This window comes from Narcine bancroftii, chromosome 3 (assembly GCF_036971445.1).
Source record: "Narcine bancroftii isolate sNarBan1 chromosome 3, sNarBan1.hap1, whole genome shotgun sequence".
NCBI classification, from domain to species: Eukaryota; Metazoa; Chordata; class Chondrichthyes; order Torpediniformes; family Narcinidae; genus Narcine; species Narcine bancroftii.
Window position 1 is genome coordinate 305,069,292 of NC_091471.1, and position 13,620 is coordinate 305,082,911.

The following is a 13,620-nucleotide window of genomic DNA, read 5'->3' on the forward strand; positions in this document are numbered from 1 at the left end:
GAACAATGCACCATTATTCCTAGATCTTTCTGTTCCTCTGCATTCTTCAATTCCCTCCCATTTACCACATATGTCTTGCTTTGATTATTCTTTCCAAAATGAAGCACCTTCCACTTATTAGCATTAAACTCCATCTGCCATCTTTCTGCCCACTCCTCTAAGCAGTTTAAATTCATCTGCAATCTTTGAAAACCCTCTTCATCATCCACAATTCCCCCTATTTTAGTATCATTTGCATATTTACTAATCCAATTTACCACCCCATCCTCCAAATCATTAATATGTATGACAAACAGCAATGGTCCCAATACCGAACCCTGAGGTACACCGCTTGTCACCGGCCTCCATCCTGACAAACAATTATCTACTACTACTCTCTGGCACCTTCCTTCCAGCCACTGTTGAATCCATTTGACTATCTCCAAATTAATACCCAAGGACTTAGCCTTCCTAACTAACCTCCCATGCGGAACCTTATCGAAGGCCTTACTGAAGACCATATAGTCAACATCCACTGCTCTACCCTCATCAACATTCCTAGTCAGCTCTTCAAAAAGTTCAACAAGATTGGTCAAACACGACCTTCCACACACAAATCTGTGTTGAGTGTCCCTGATTAGACACTGTCTCTCTATATACTTATATCTTTAAGAATGCTTTCCATCCATTTACCTCCCACAGACGTCAAACTTACAGGCCGATAATTGCTAGGCTTGCTCCTCAAACCCTTTTAAACAAAGGAACCACATGCACAACACGCCAATCCTCCGGCACTATACCCATCTCTAATGACATTTGAAAAATCACTGCCAGAGCCACTGCTATTTCCTCACTAACTTCTCTCAAGGTCCTGGGAAAATCCTGTCAGGACCTGGAGACTTATCCAGCTTTATATGTTTCAAAAGCTCCAGTACTACCTCTTTCTTAATCACTATAGTCTCCATATTTACCCCTTTTGCTTCCTTTACCCTGCACAGTTTAATATCCTTCTCCTCAGTAAATACTGAAATAAAAGAAATTGTTCAAGACCTCCCCCATCTCTTTTGGCTCCACACACATTTGTCCTTTCTGATTCTCTATTGGACCAATTTTATCTCTCACTTTCCTTTTGTTTACAAATTTGTAGAAACCCTTTGGATTTATTTTCACCCTGCTTGCTATAGCCACCTCACCTTCTTTTACCTTTTCTAATTTCTTTAAGATTCTTTTTACATTCAATATACTACCCAAACATCTCTTCTTTTCCCTGTTTCTTATATTTATTGTAGCACTCCCTCTTTTTTCAAACCAAGTTTCCAATATCCCTTGAGAACCATGGCTCTCTCAAACATTTTACCTTGCCTTTCAACCTGACAGGTATATAAAGATTTTGTACTCTTTAAAAGACCTCCATTTCTCTATTACATCCTTCCCAGAAAACAAATTGTCCCAATCCACCCCTTGTATATCCTTTCGTATTTCCTCAAACCTAGCTTTTCCCCACTCAAAAACCTCAACTCTAGGCCCAGACCGATCCCTTTCCATAATTACCTTGAAGCTAACGGCACTATGATCACTGGACCTGAAGTGCTCCCCCACACATACCTCTGTCACGTGACCCATCTCATTCCCCAACAGTAAATCCAACACAGCTCCCTCTCTAGTTGTATTGATGTAAAAAGCTATCGTGCACACATTTTGCAAACTCCAACCCATCCAGCCCTTTCAATTTTCAATCAATTTTTAAGCCACACAGGTGCCAATCAATGACCATGGAGAATCTAACCACCTAATATTCCCATCACCAAGTCACTCCTATCACCATCCTTGAATTAATAATAACCAGCAACTCAATTGGTCACATTAAATACTGAAGGTGCAGAAGCATTAAAGAATGAGACATGGAAGCATAATTAAGCCATTCAGCCCATCAAGCCTGCGCCACCACTTGAATCATGGCTGATGTACTTTTCTATCAACTGCATTCTCCTGCCTTCTACCCATTATCAGGCTACTGCAGTGAATGACTCACCTGATGACACTCCACATCCACTGATTACAAGGGGCGGGTCCAGGAGACCAATGGGATGCTCTCAACTTTGCCTTGATGAGTGCAGCTTTAGCAACACTGAGGAACCATGACAGCGTGCAGGACACACCAACCTGTTTGACTGACATCTCGTTCATCCTGAAATTTCATTGGATCCACTACTGATGCAACATGGCAGCAGCATGCACCATCTTCATAATGTACTATAGGGGATCATAGGTAATGCAGAGAAGGCAGGAGAATGGGGTTAATGGGAAAATACATCAGCTGTGATTTGAATGATGGAGCAGAGTCGATGGGCCAAATCGCCTTGTCCTGCTCCTACTTCTTGGTCTTGTAGTTCTTTGGCTGGACCACTCCAACAACCTGTGAACTCTTCTATCAAGTAGGAGAAGGGCAGCAAGTGTTCAAGAACAGCACAACCTGAAGGTTGCCCTTTAAATGGTACACCAACCTGACTGGGAAGTAGTTGTGGCTTCATCATCATTGCAAGGTGTGAAATCTTGGAACTTCCCACCCAGCAGCCTTGTGGGAACACCTTGTCCTGAAGACTGCAGTAGTTGAGGATGATGGTGCTCCATCACTGTCTTGAAGGCAATTAGGGAATGGCTGTAAGTGCCCTCTTTGCCAGCAATCCCCAGATCTGGAAAATTAATAGATAAAAAGAAATGCAGACTCCTTGAAACAGCAGAGTGATAATGATAAGGAAGTCTATTTAGGAGTTTTGGCAAGATCACAGAGGCTAATGCCCCATTTCTTTAAAATTATATTCACCTTGGACAGCAAGGTGCTATCTTAGATTAAGCAACTCAGCCTTAACCAAAGCATTCCCTGCAGAGCAGCATTCACTCAATATCGAGTCTCTGGAGAGGGATTTGAGCTCTTCTATTTCATGGAATTTCAATGGACAAAATAATACCTTCCCTCTACCTAAGTAATCTGGATAAGTGTGAGGTGATGCATTTTGGAAGGACAAACATGGCTGAATACAGGAATAACGGTGCACTGCAGATGAACATAGGGAGCTTATGGTCGAGATCCATACATCCCTCAAGGTCACCGCGCAGGTTTGTAGGATAGTTAAGTCCGATGGGATGTTGGGCATCATTAATGGGGGATTGAGTTCAGGAGTTGAGAGGTCATGTTGCTACTCAACAAATCTCTGGTGAGACCATATTTTAAGTATTGTGTTCAGTTCTGATCACCTCATTATAGAAAGGATGTGGAAACTATGGAGATGGTACAGAGGAGATTTGCCAGGATCTTGCCTGGATCGGAAAGCAAGTCTTATGAGGCAAGGTTAGCAGAGCTGGGACTTCTCTCTTTGGAGTGTAGAAGGATGAGATGAGACTTGATAGAGGTCCACAAGATTATAAGAGGCATGATAACAGCTTTTTTCCCAGGGCAGGAATAGCAAACACCAGAGGACTAGAGTACAAAGTGAAGGGAGGGAAGTTTAGGGGAGACATCAGGGCTAGGTTTCTTTTACACAGGGAGTTCTAGGTGCCTGGAATGCCTTGCCAGGGATGGTGGTGGAGACTGAAACATCAGGGGCATTTAAAAGACTCTTAGACAGGCACATGGATGGAAGAAATATTAGAGTAGGGAGGGTTTAGAATTTTTTTCTTTCTTTTCTTTTGAAAATACTTTTATTGTGTTTTATTGCATTTATTGCCATTAATTACAAATCAAATCATATAATTAAACATATCATAAAAAAATGTTAAATCAAAAGTATAACCATAATTATTTACGTAATTTATCCCATTCAAATTATCAAATTCCATGATTATATTGAGTTAACAGTTAATCAATTCCTCATAATAAAACCAAAATTAATCTTGAATGGAAAATAGATAAAATTCCATTATATTTTTTAAAAAGTGATTTTGTACTTCTCAGGTGTTTTCATCTTATTCTGCGATATGATCAATATTAATGATTCACAGTTAAACCCATCTTTATCTAATTTATCTTACTAATAATAAAAAGAAAGGAAACCTCTAAACAAGGTTAACGTATAAACTATATAGATATGAATCGAATGACGACTTTCAGATTCCAGACAGGGTGTCTCAGGAGCACCATACATCTTCAAATTGTGATAATAATGGGTCGGCACAACATCGAGGGCTGAAGGGCCTGTACTGGGCTGTAGTGTTTTATGTTCTAAGCAAGAAAATCTGCAGATGCTGGGGTTTAGTGCAGTACACAAAAGTGCTGGAGAAACTCAGTAGGTCACGCATCATCCGGAGGATGTGTCAGCTTTGAGCCCTTCTTTTGGGGTGCTGAAGGGGCGAATGTAGGGTAATGGGTAAATGGTCATTGGTGGGCGGGTAGAAAAGCAAAAAGCTAAGAAGTGATAGGAGAAGGAAGGGGGTGGGGGACACTGAAGAGATGAGGGACAGAGAGGGACCGGGGGAGAGGGTTAACAGAAATATTGATGCCGTCTGGTTGAAGAGTGCCAAGATGGTATATAAGGTATTGTTCCATAAATTTGCATGTGGCTTCAACTTGGCAGTACAGGCATATCCGTGTGGCAATAAGGTGTGAAATTGAAATAGTTGGGCATTTGGGGATCCTTTCTGTGGCAATGGACAAAGTGAATGTGCTCACTGAAACAATCTCCCCATCTGCGTCCAGTCTCCCCAATGTAGAGGAGGCTGCAACTGGAGCACTGAATGCAGTAAATGACAGCCACAGATTCATGTTGCTTCACTTGCAAGGACTGTTTTGGGCCCTAATAGTGGTGACAGAGGAGATGTAAATACAAATGTACCACTTCTTGCGGTCACAGGGGAACAATTGGTAGGAAGGGATGAGTGCAAAAATGGAGCTGCAGAGGAAACAATCCCTGTGGAAATGAGAAGTGTGGGAGGGGAAGATGTGTCTGGTGGTGGGATCCCATTGTAGATGGCAGAAATTGCAAAGAATAATGAGTTTGATGTGGAGGCTAGTGAGTAGGTAAAGACGAGGAGAATCCTGTCGTTCTTGCACCTGGGAGGAGAGGTCAAGGGCTGATTTGGGGGAAATGGAGGAGATCCGTGCGATGACTGAGTTAATGCAATAGAGGGGAGCCATGTTTTCTGAAGGAGGTCATCTTAGATATCCTGGAATGGGAGCCCCTGTGGAGTAGATGCAGCAGTGATGGGGGAATTGAGAGAAAGGAATGGAATCCTTACAGGAGGCCGGGTGGGAAGATGTGAGGTCAAGGTAACTGTGGGAGTTGGTGGGTTTATAAAAGATGTCTGTCGTGAGTTTTTCTCACAAAATGGAGACAGTGAGATTGAGCAGGGGAGGGAGTTGCCAAAGATGGACCAAGTGAATTTGATATCCTTTAGCTATTTCTACACCTAATACTCCAGTTGGTGAATTTCTTCAGCGAATCAGCATAAAATTGTACAAGCATCCAGTAGATGGGCATCACACTAACTGTAATCAATTAAATGAAACTCCAGCTACAGACAAAATCTAATCACTTGTCTGTAATATTATTTGTGTGCAATGTCTTGTATTGTTTGGTTTAGATTTAATCAATGGGCCCTGCTATAGCCATGCAAATTAGTGATTTCTCTGTCTAATGTTTGACCAAACGTTTATTAGACTTAGTCTTATGAAAGTCGTCTGTTTGCAGTTGTTTCATCTGTCAGTATCTGCCCATCTATACCAAAAAATCTAAAGCTATTTGGCCTCCATATCCCTTAGTTACCTTCTCACACACCAAACCGGTTTTTAATTGTGCCTATTTCAATCATTCAATGTAAAAATATTCCTCAGGTCCTTGACTTGATCTTTGATGGGAGTCAGTTATTTATGAACCCCATTCTCAGTGCACCCAATGCAGTCACTCAAACTACTTCTCAACATGGAAGTATTCTATATAATCTCTTCTCCAGATAATGGGCCACAAACTGATTAAAAAAAACTAGAGGGATCTGTGAGCACAGAGATGTCCATTCTGCCCATTGTTTCCATGCTGGTAGTGAAAGAATCCTTCAATTTAATCACATGCTCCAGCTTATGGATCCTTAAGTATACACTTATTGCATTAACAGGCAGAGAGTTCCAGACATTTACTAATTCTAGGTGGGAAAAAAAATCCACATCTCACTCTGTCAAACATTTAAATCCATGCCTTCCATGATAAGGAAAACCAATTTTTATTTATTATATCTCTTATAATTTTATATACTTCATTTCAAATACCCCTCTTCCATAGAAAACAATTCCAACCTATTTCCTTACAACATAATACGCAAAGCATTCCCATTCCTCCTGCTCCCCCCACCCAACCCCAAATTAGTTTCTCTTCAATCGATTCTCTCTCAGATGTCCATTCTCCTACCACTTGCCTGCATTTGGAGTCATTTACAGCAGCCAGTTAACCTACTGACTAGCACATCTTTCGGATATGGGAGGAAACCGGAGGGCCCGGGAGAAACCCACACTTTCACAGGGATGATGTGCAAACTCCAAACAGGCAGCACCCAAGGTCAGAATCGAACACAGGTCATTGAAATTGTCCAGCAACAGCCCTATCTGCTGCATTCAATCTTATCCCATTGCTTCAGTTGTCGGACACCTACAACATCCTCATAAACCTGCTCTGTACCCTCGTCAGCACAGTCACCTTTCCATATTGATGCCTAGCAATCAAGGTGTGGTCCATCTCGTGTTGCAGACAGTTCTAGTATAAATGTAACCTCATAATTGTACCCGCTTGTCAAATCCTTTCAGATCTTGACAATATCCTTGAACCCTAATTTACTGTAACAGTAAACATGAAGGAGATTTTGTGGAAATGACTTGGTTCAAATATCAAAATAGAGAATTTTACTTTTAACTTCACAGCTGAACCAACCTATAAAATAGATTAGGTACCACCAAAAGATGTAGAGATTCAAGCTTTGTTGGCAACCAATAAAAGATTTGATCAATAGCTCAGGAAAATTCTTCACTCATTAAAAAGGAAATTGCTATTAACTTCATTAGCCAACTCACAAAACTTCGTGGGCAGCAGCAATTTGTAAAATCCACAAAAAAAATCGTAGAATTTTGAACCTTCTGATGCTTCAAGCTATTCATTGAGAATCACCTTAATGGTTCCATGGATAGGAAATTATGGAAATGCCTGCTCCATTGCTAAGTGGCCTCAGGTCCTCTCAGGAAAGATGTCATCATTTAGCACCATAGCCATTTCATAGGAAAAAAGGATGATTTTAAAAATAAGGGATGTGTATATCTGCTTATGACGTTGTGTCATGGTTGCCTGAATCAGCTCAATTGTGCCTCTCCTTCCAGCCCTAACTTCCCTATCCCAAATACCCATCCCCATCACTTCCATTCACTCCCTCTGTTCCTGCCTTTACACTTAACAATGTAACCTACTATATAAAAAAAATAATAACAATATTAGTGTACGAAAAGTAAGGCAGTGTCTTTGGTTCATTGATTATTCAGGAATCTGATGGCAGTGGAGTAGAAGCTGTCCTTGTGCCACTGAGTGCTTATCTTTAGGCTCCTGTACCTTTGCTCCAATGGTAGCAGAGTGAAGAGGGCATGGCCTGGGTGGTGGGGGTCTTTGAAGAGAGAGCCGGCTTTTTTAAGACACCACTTCATGTAGATGTCCTCGATGGACTGCCTGGAAAACTGAAGAGAATACAGAGACATCTTGGAAATTATTGTTAAATTTTTGCCAGTTGGGCAAAAGTTTTGTCGAAACTCGTTACTCAAGAAGTTAAACAGGAAAGTCTGCAGACAATGGGAACACATTGTCCACACAAAGGGGCTGAAATTAATCTCCAATGACAATAAGTCGCAGTTTATTTCACATTTCTTCTAACCATAGTTGAAGAAGATCACTTCTAGTCCCAAAGTTTTTGGAGGATGGCCTTATCCTTGTCTGTCTGATCAGGTCCACAGTCTGAAGCCAGCCCAGATAGTGTTCTGATACACTGAAATAAATGCAGAAAATGCCTGAAACTCTCAGTGGGCCAAGCAGCATCTGTGGAAAGAGAAACGAAGAACCTACAGAACAGGGAAAAAGAGGAAACAAGTTTGTTTGAATTCACCACTTGCAACTAGAAACTATTTTTTCGGACAAAGGTTCTCAAACCTGAAACTTTGGCTGTTTCTAAATCCACAGATGCTGCATGACCTGCTGAGTGTTTCCAACATTTTCTACTTTTATTTCAGATTTCCAGCATCTGTGGTTTTATTTTTTATTTTAATTCTGATACTCTAGCTCAGCGCTTCCTCCTTAAGAGTCAGCTTTCCCATTGCAATGCCAACTTTTAGTAATGCATCTTGAAGGGGCTGCATGTTTTTCCAGGTAAAACCACGATTGATGCTTCAAAACGCTTCCTTCAGCTTTGAATCTATTTTTTTTCTCTTTTTTTTCTTGCTTTCCTCCTGTTGTTCAGTGGGAGACTGACAGCATTGCAGAATATGTGAGTAAACTTCCAAATCTTGAATGCTCCCTTGTGTTTTTCTGTTCCTATAGAGTCCTATTCCTCAATGTACAGGAAAGTCATGAAAATTTGTTTACTGATTTTGCATGGGTTGAGAGCTTATTGTTTAATGTGTTTTATTTCCTTTTTTGGGGGAAAGGACAGGTGTCTCCATTTACAGTATTTAACTATAGATGTTTTGTCAAGATAAAAATGAGGGACTGATTCTTCCCCCGCCCCCGCCCCTCCAAGCAGAGAGACTAGATATAAAATAATTAGAGGGGAGTAGAGAAAAATAATCCACTATGTATGTGGTGGGGGTCAAACTCATTGCTTGGAAGAGCCATGGAGGCAGAGACCACTCCACTGTGTTCTGAAATACCTGGATGAACCTGCAGGGCCATGAATCAAGAGCTGGGAAGTGGGATTAATAGAAATTGAATTTTGGCTAGCATGCACAAGATGGGCCAACATGCCTCATTCTGTGTGGACATCTCAATGATCCCAGCATTTCAAGTCTCTGCTTGAGGTATCCTTTTCATGCTGTCCTGACAGGGATTTTCTGTATTCCATGCATAAGAAGGGGGAGATGGATGTCAGGTAACCACTGGGTGATTCCTACAAAGACCAATGTTGATGGCTCAAAGGTCTTCATTTTGCACTATGCCGATGAATTTAAAATATGAGGCACATGGGGACAAGAGTTTATCCAGTGAGTGGTGGATAAAGCTACTCCTTGAAGCAATTTCAATGGGAGTCCAAAGATCAATATAAAACAGGTTCTGGCATACCCTCTTGAAAAATGTCCGTGTGAAAGGATTTTGCTCTTTGTTTTTAAACACCTTTTGTCATTCATGGATTGAGGAGGTTCATTTTGTGCATGTTTGAATTTGTTGAATGTTACCAAATTGAATTTCTATTGTGTTCAAGCTAAAATAATGTGCTTCCAATGTTAGGAGATGATCATTTCTGGGCTGCAGCCAGAAACAACATACTCCATCACTGTGGCAGCCTACACGACAAAAGGCGATGGTGTACGCAGCAGATCGAAGCTTGTCGTCACCAAAGGTTCAGGTCAGTCTCCTGTGATACTATTTGACTTGAAGCTATAGAGGGCAGTATAGCATGGTCCCACTTGCATTGAACATCTTACTTTTTTGGTTCCTTGCTTGCTCAGGGGCCATGTCATGAGGTTCACCTCCTGATGACCTCAGGTTATTCTCTCAAGTACAGGCTTGGCTGTCTGTACATTCACACTAGATGGTGAACAAGAGGAGGAGCTGATTTGACCATCTTTTTCCACAGGGGTTTAAGGCTGATTGTTCGCTGGTAACATCATCCCAGCTGGTAGCAGTATGCTGAGGTTGGAGAGTTTGCACCTGGATCCTTGCCCTACCTGTTTAGTCATATACTGCCTTGACCTATTGACCAACATTGACCATGAACCTTCATGATTCACCAACATTCCTGCAATTATCACAAAATTTGTTATTAAGCACAATAACCAAATACCTGAAAAAGTTGAGATTTTTCAGATATGATCGGTAAATCTCACTGAGGCCTCAAGATGTCAGGAGGATGGACAACACTTCAACATTTTCTGTCTCAAATTCATTTCTGGGTTTGTTTCCAAGAATGTGGTTACAATTAAGGAAATTTTTGCCTTGCAATTGTCCTCTAAAGAAGGGATATTTGCTTGTCAGCCTTCCTTGAGGAAATGCATTTCCCTCCCACAGTGTTGATGACTTGTTTCTAGATTTAGATGGGAATCTATTGCATGCCATAGTTTACCTGGGAGAAGTCTGTTTTACCAATCCATATGAGGACCACTGGAGGAAATGAGTGATTAGTAATTAGGTTTAAATTTTGTTTGCTGCCGGAGAAATCCGTAGGAATGTTAGATTGACAGCAGGACATCTGTTCATTTGTACATAATATAAGTGAGTAATGAATCCTTATAGTTTATAGAACTGTGAAACAGGGTCTCTGATGCAGTTTACAAGTGGCCAAAGGAGCAACTGGAGCTCTTTAATGGAGTGTGGAGATTAGACATTGAAAGTTGCAATTCCAGATTATAGCCTTGATCTTCTGGAGATCTTTGAGCATCAAATAAAGCATCAATAAGATAATGGTGACGCATGGCTGATGCATTCATTAGATGTTCATCTGATAGGCATTTTTAATGGCAGTACTCAGCTAGTTAAATTAAAATGATTAATGCCTATATTAAAATAGTGTGCAGAAGAATCCTGTAACACCAAGCTAAACAATTACCAGTTAGAACTGTCAATTATCATTTCTTGCTGACAGACTTCATCCCACCCGCAGCAATGGCCACTAATTGGCTGGGAGCCAATTAATTCAGCTAATTTTATCACACCAGCCTCCAGCAGTAACAGATATACTTGCCTCGGTGTTGGCTGGCATTCATCCATGACCTTCTTCCCCCCCCCCCAACCTCCGCCACTCCCCAAGGATGTCTGCACACCTGCATGTGACAGGGTCATTTCCCAAATTGACTGATAGATCCAATGCAGCAATTGTCATTAATAGTACACATTTGCAAACTGATGGCACTTAAGAGCCTATTTCCTTGCAGTGTTTGGCAGATACTGATGTGGCAATTTCACAGGTGTGGATTAACTCCAGATAATAATTGCAGGGAGACACAAGGCAGCAGGTGAAATCAAACTGGTCCATTAACAAGATGATATTGGCAAGCTGCAGTGCAAATTAGGGGCAAGGCAACTGTGGGCAACCTGGTTTAAGTGTGGGTCTTCAACTCCCATTCAGCACAGTGGGCCATTCACCCCATCTTCACCAGCATCATATTCTTGTCTCCTTTGTGAGATCTTCCTTCTCATTTCCAGTTGCTCTTAACCGGAAAAGAAAGATGCTGACAGAAAAAAGGGCAAGATATTCCTATCATTTGTACGTATATTCATATACGTCATATAAGTCAGCCTGAAGAAAACTGAGGTCCTCCATCAGCCAGCTCCCCACCATGATTACCAGCCCCCCACACATCTCCATCGGGCACACAAAACTCAAAACAGTCAACCAGTTTACCTATCTCGGCTGCACCATTTCATCAGATGCAAGGATCGACAATGAGATAGACAACAGACTCGCCAAGGCAAATAGCGCCTTTGGAAGACTACACAAAAGAGTCTGGAAAAACAACCAACTGAAAAACCTCACAAAGATAAGCGTATACAGAGCCGTTGTCATACCCACACTCCTGTTCGGCTCCGAATCATGGGTCCTCTACCGGCACCACCTACGGCTCCTAGAACGCTTCCACCAGCGTTGTCTCCGCTCCATCCTCAACATCCATTGGAGCGCTTACATCCCTAACGTCGAAGTACTCGAGATGGCAGAGGTCGACAGCATCGAGTCCACGCTGCTGAAGATCCAGCTGCGCTGGATGGGTCACGTCTCCAGAATGGAGGACCATCGCCTTCCCAAGATCGTGTTATATGGCGAGCTCTCCACTGGCCACCGTGACAGAGGTGCACCAAAGAAAAGGTACAAGGACTGCCTAAAGAAATCTCTTGGTGCCTGCCACATTGACCACCGCCAGTGGGCTGATCTCGCCTCAAACCGTGCATCTTGGCGCCTCACAGTTTGGCGGGCAGCAACCTCCTTTGAAGAAGACCGCAGAGCCCACCTCACTGACAAAAGGCAGAGGAGGAAAAACCCAACACCCAACCCCAACCCACCAATTTTCCCCTGCAACCGCTGCAATCGTGTCTGCCTGTCCCGCATCGGACTTGTCAGCCACAAACGAGCCTGCAGCTGACGTGGACTTTTTACCCCCTCCATAAATCTTCGTCCGCGAAGCCAAGCCAAAAGAAAAAAAAAGATATTCATTTGCACTCACAAAGAGCAAATAAAATTAGGAGCTGGAGTTAGCCTTTGTAATTTAGGAAGGTACTGGCTGATCAGATTGGAACATCAGCTCCATATTCCCATCTCCCAGTAGCATTTTACCCTCCTGCTTAGGTTTATACCTATTGCTATGTAAAAAAAATCCCATTACCCTTTGAAGAAGGGTAACAAATCTCAGAGAAAATGTTTCACTTCATTTTAACCACAATGCTACTTATCTTTTAAACAATGACCACCCTTGCTGATACACACACCAATGCATGCTAATGTGCATTCACACAGACTAATACATACAAGCAGACATACTACTAGGTACGCATTAATGCGTACAAATCTTGCAATAATACATGTACAAATGTACGCAAACACTAACATGCCCACACACACTCACATACAATAACAGTAAACTTCCTTTCAACGTTTTAACGTGCAAACCAGTTGGTTTAAATTAAGCCATCTCATTACAATGGGCCCTGTAACAAGAACAGCTGGGAAAAGAACATTCCACATTAATCTCTGGTAATTTGCCATGCTGTAACGAATTCTCTCTTTACTAACAATTATTTAAGCCCAGATTTCACTCCAGGAAGCATAATTTTCAGTGCTTTCACTTTTTCACCCTTCATTCAATGTGTGCTGTGAGTTAGCATGACCTGACAGTAATAAATTTACCCAATATTATCTTTTCTCCTAACATGGCTGCCTTTTGCAGTTGAGCCTTGAGCCAAGGTCCCCTTGTGTATCCAAGTTTCTGTGAATTTGGGTGGCATATTGAACTGGACTGCATCACCAACAGCAAATTCTCCTGCAGGGGCCATTAAAATGAATTGGGATAGCTGGTATTGTAAGAAGAACTGACTCAACAATACCAATATTTTTTCAAATACCTACTTTATTCAAAATATATACAGGCTGTCCTTCCCCACAGAGCTTTCACAGTGACTGCACTGAACTTCACCAACAATGTTCTTTGCTCAGGAGCACCAAGAACTAGTGTTCCCTCTAAGCCATGAGCGCGTGCACGCCCAGCACGAGCACAAGATCCGTTTTGTGTGAGTGTGCGGAAGCACAAAGATTGTTTGTATGCACACTGCTGAGAGGGAACGCTGTCAAGAACATGTAGAAATTTTATGTCCTCAGTAGGGTTCCTTAGATGGCAAGAGTAAAAGCTAAAGAAAACAAAAGATTTGCAGATGACATGAAACTGGGTGGCAGTGTGAAGTGCAAGGAGGATGTCAGGTTAGGTGAGTG

The 13,620-nt window shown here is 41.9% G+C and overlaps 1 protein-coding gene across 20 annotated transcripts in view; it reads left to right on the forward strand.

Moving 5' to 3' along the window:
• Positions 1–13,620, forward strand: part of LOC138759021 (receptor-type tyrosine-protein phosphatase S-like) — a 449,917-nt gene that overhangs the window by 311,219 nt on the left and 125,078 nt on the right. For 15 of the 20 annotated variants that reach the window (XM_069928794.1, XM_069928793.1, XM_069928795.1 and 12 more), the window contains one exon: positions 9,435–9,552. The exons of 4 other annotated variants lie outside the window; for them this stretch is intronic. In XM_069928794.1, coding sequence (XP_069784895.1) covers positions 9,435–9,552 — 118 coding nt within the window. Of the gene's footprint in view, positions 1–8,451; positions 8,479–9,434; positions 9,553–13,620 lie in introns of all 20 variants that reach the window. One more of the 20 variants, XM_069928804.1, reaches the window with a different exon arrangement.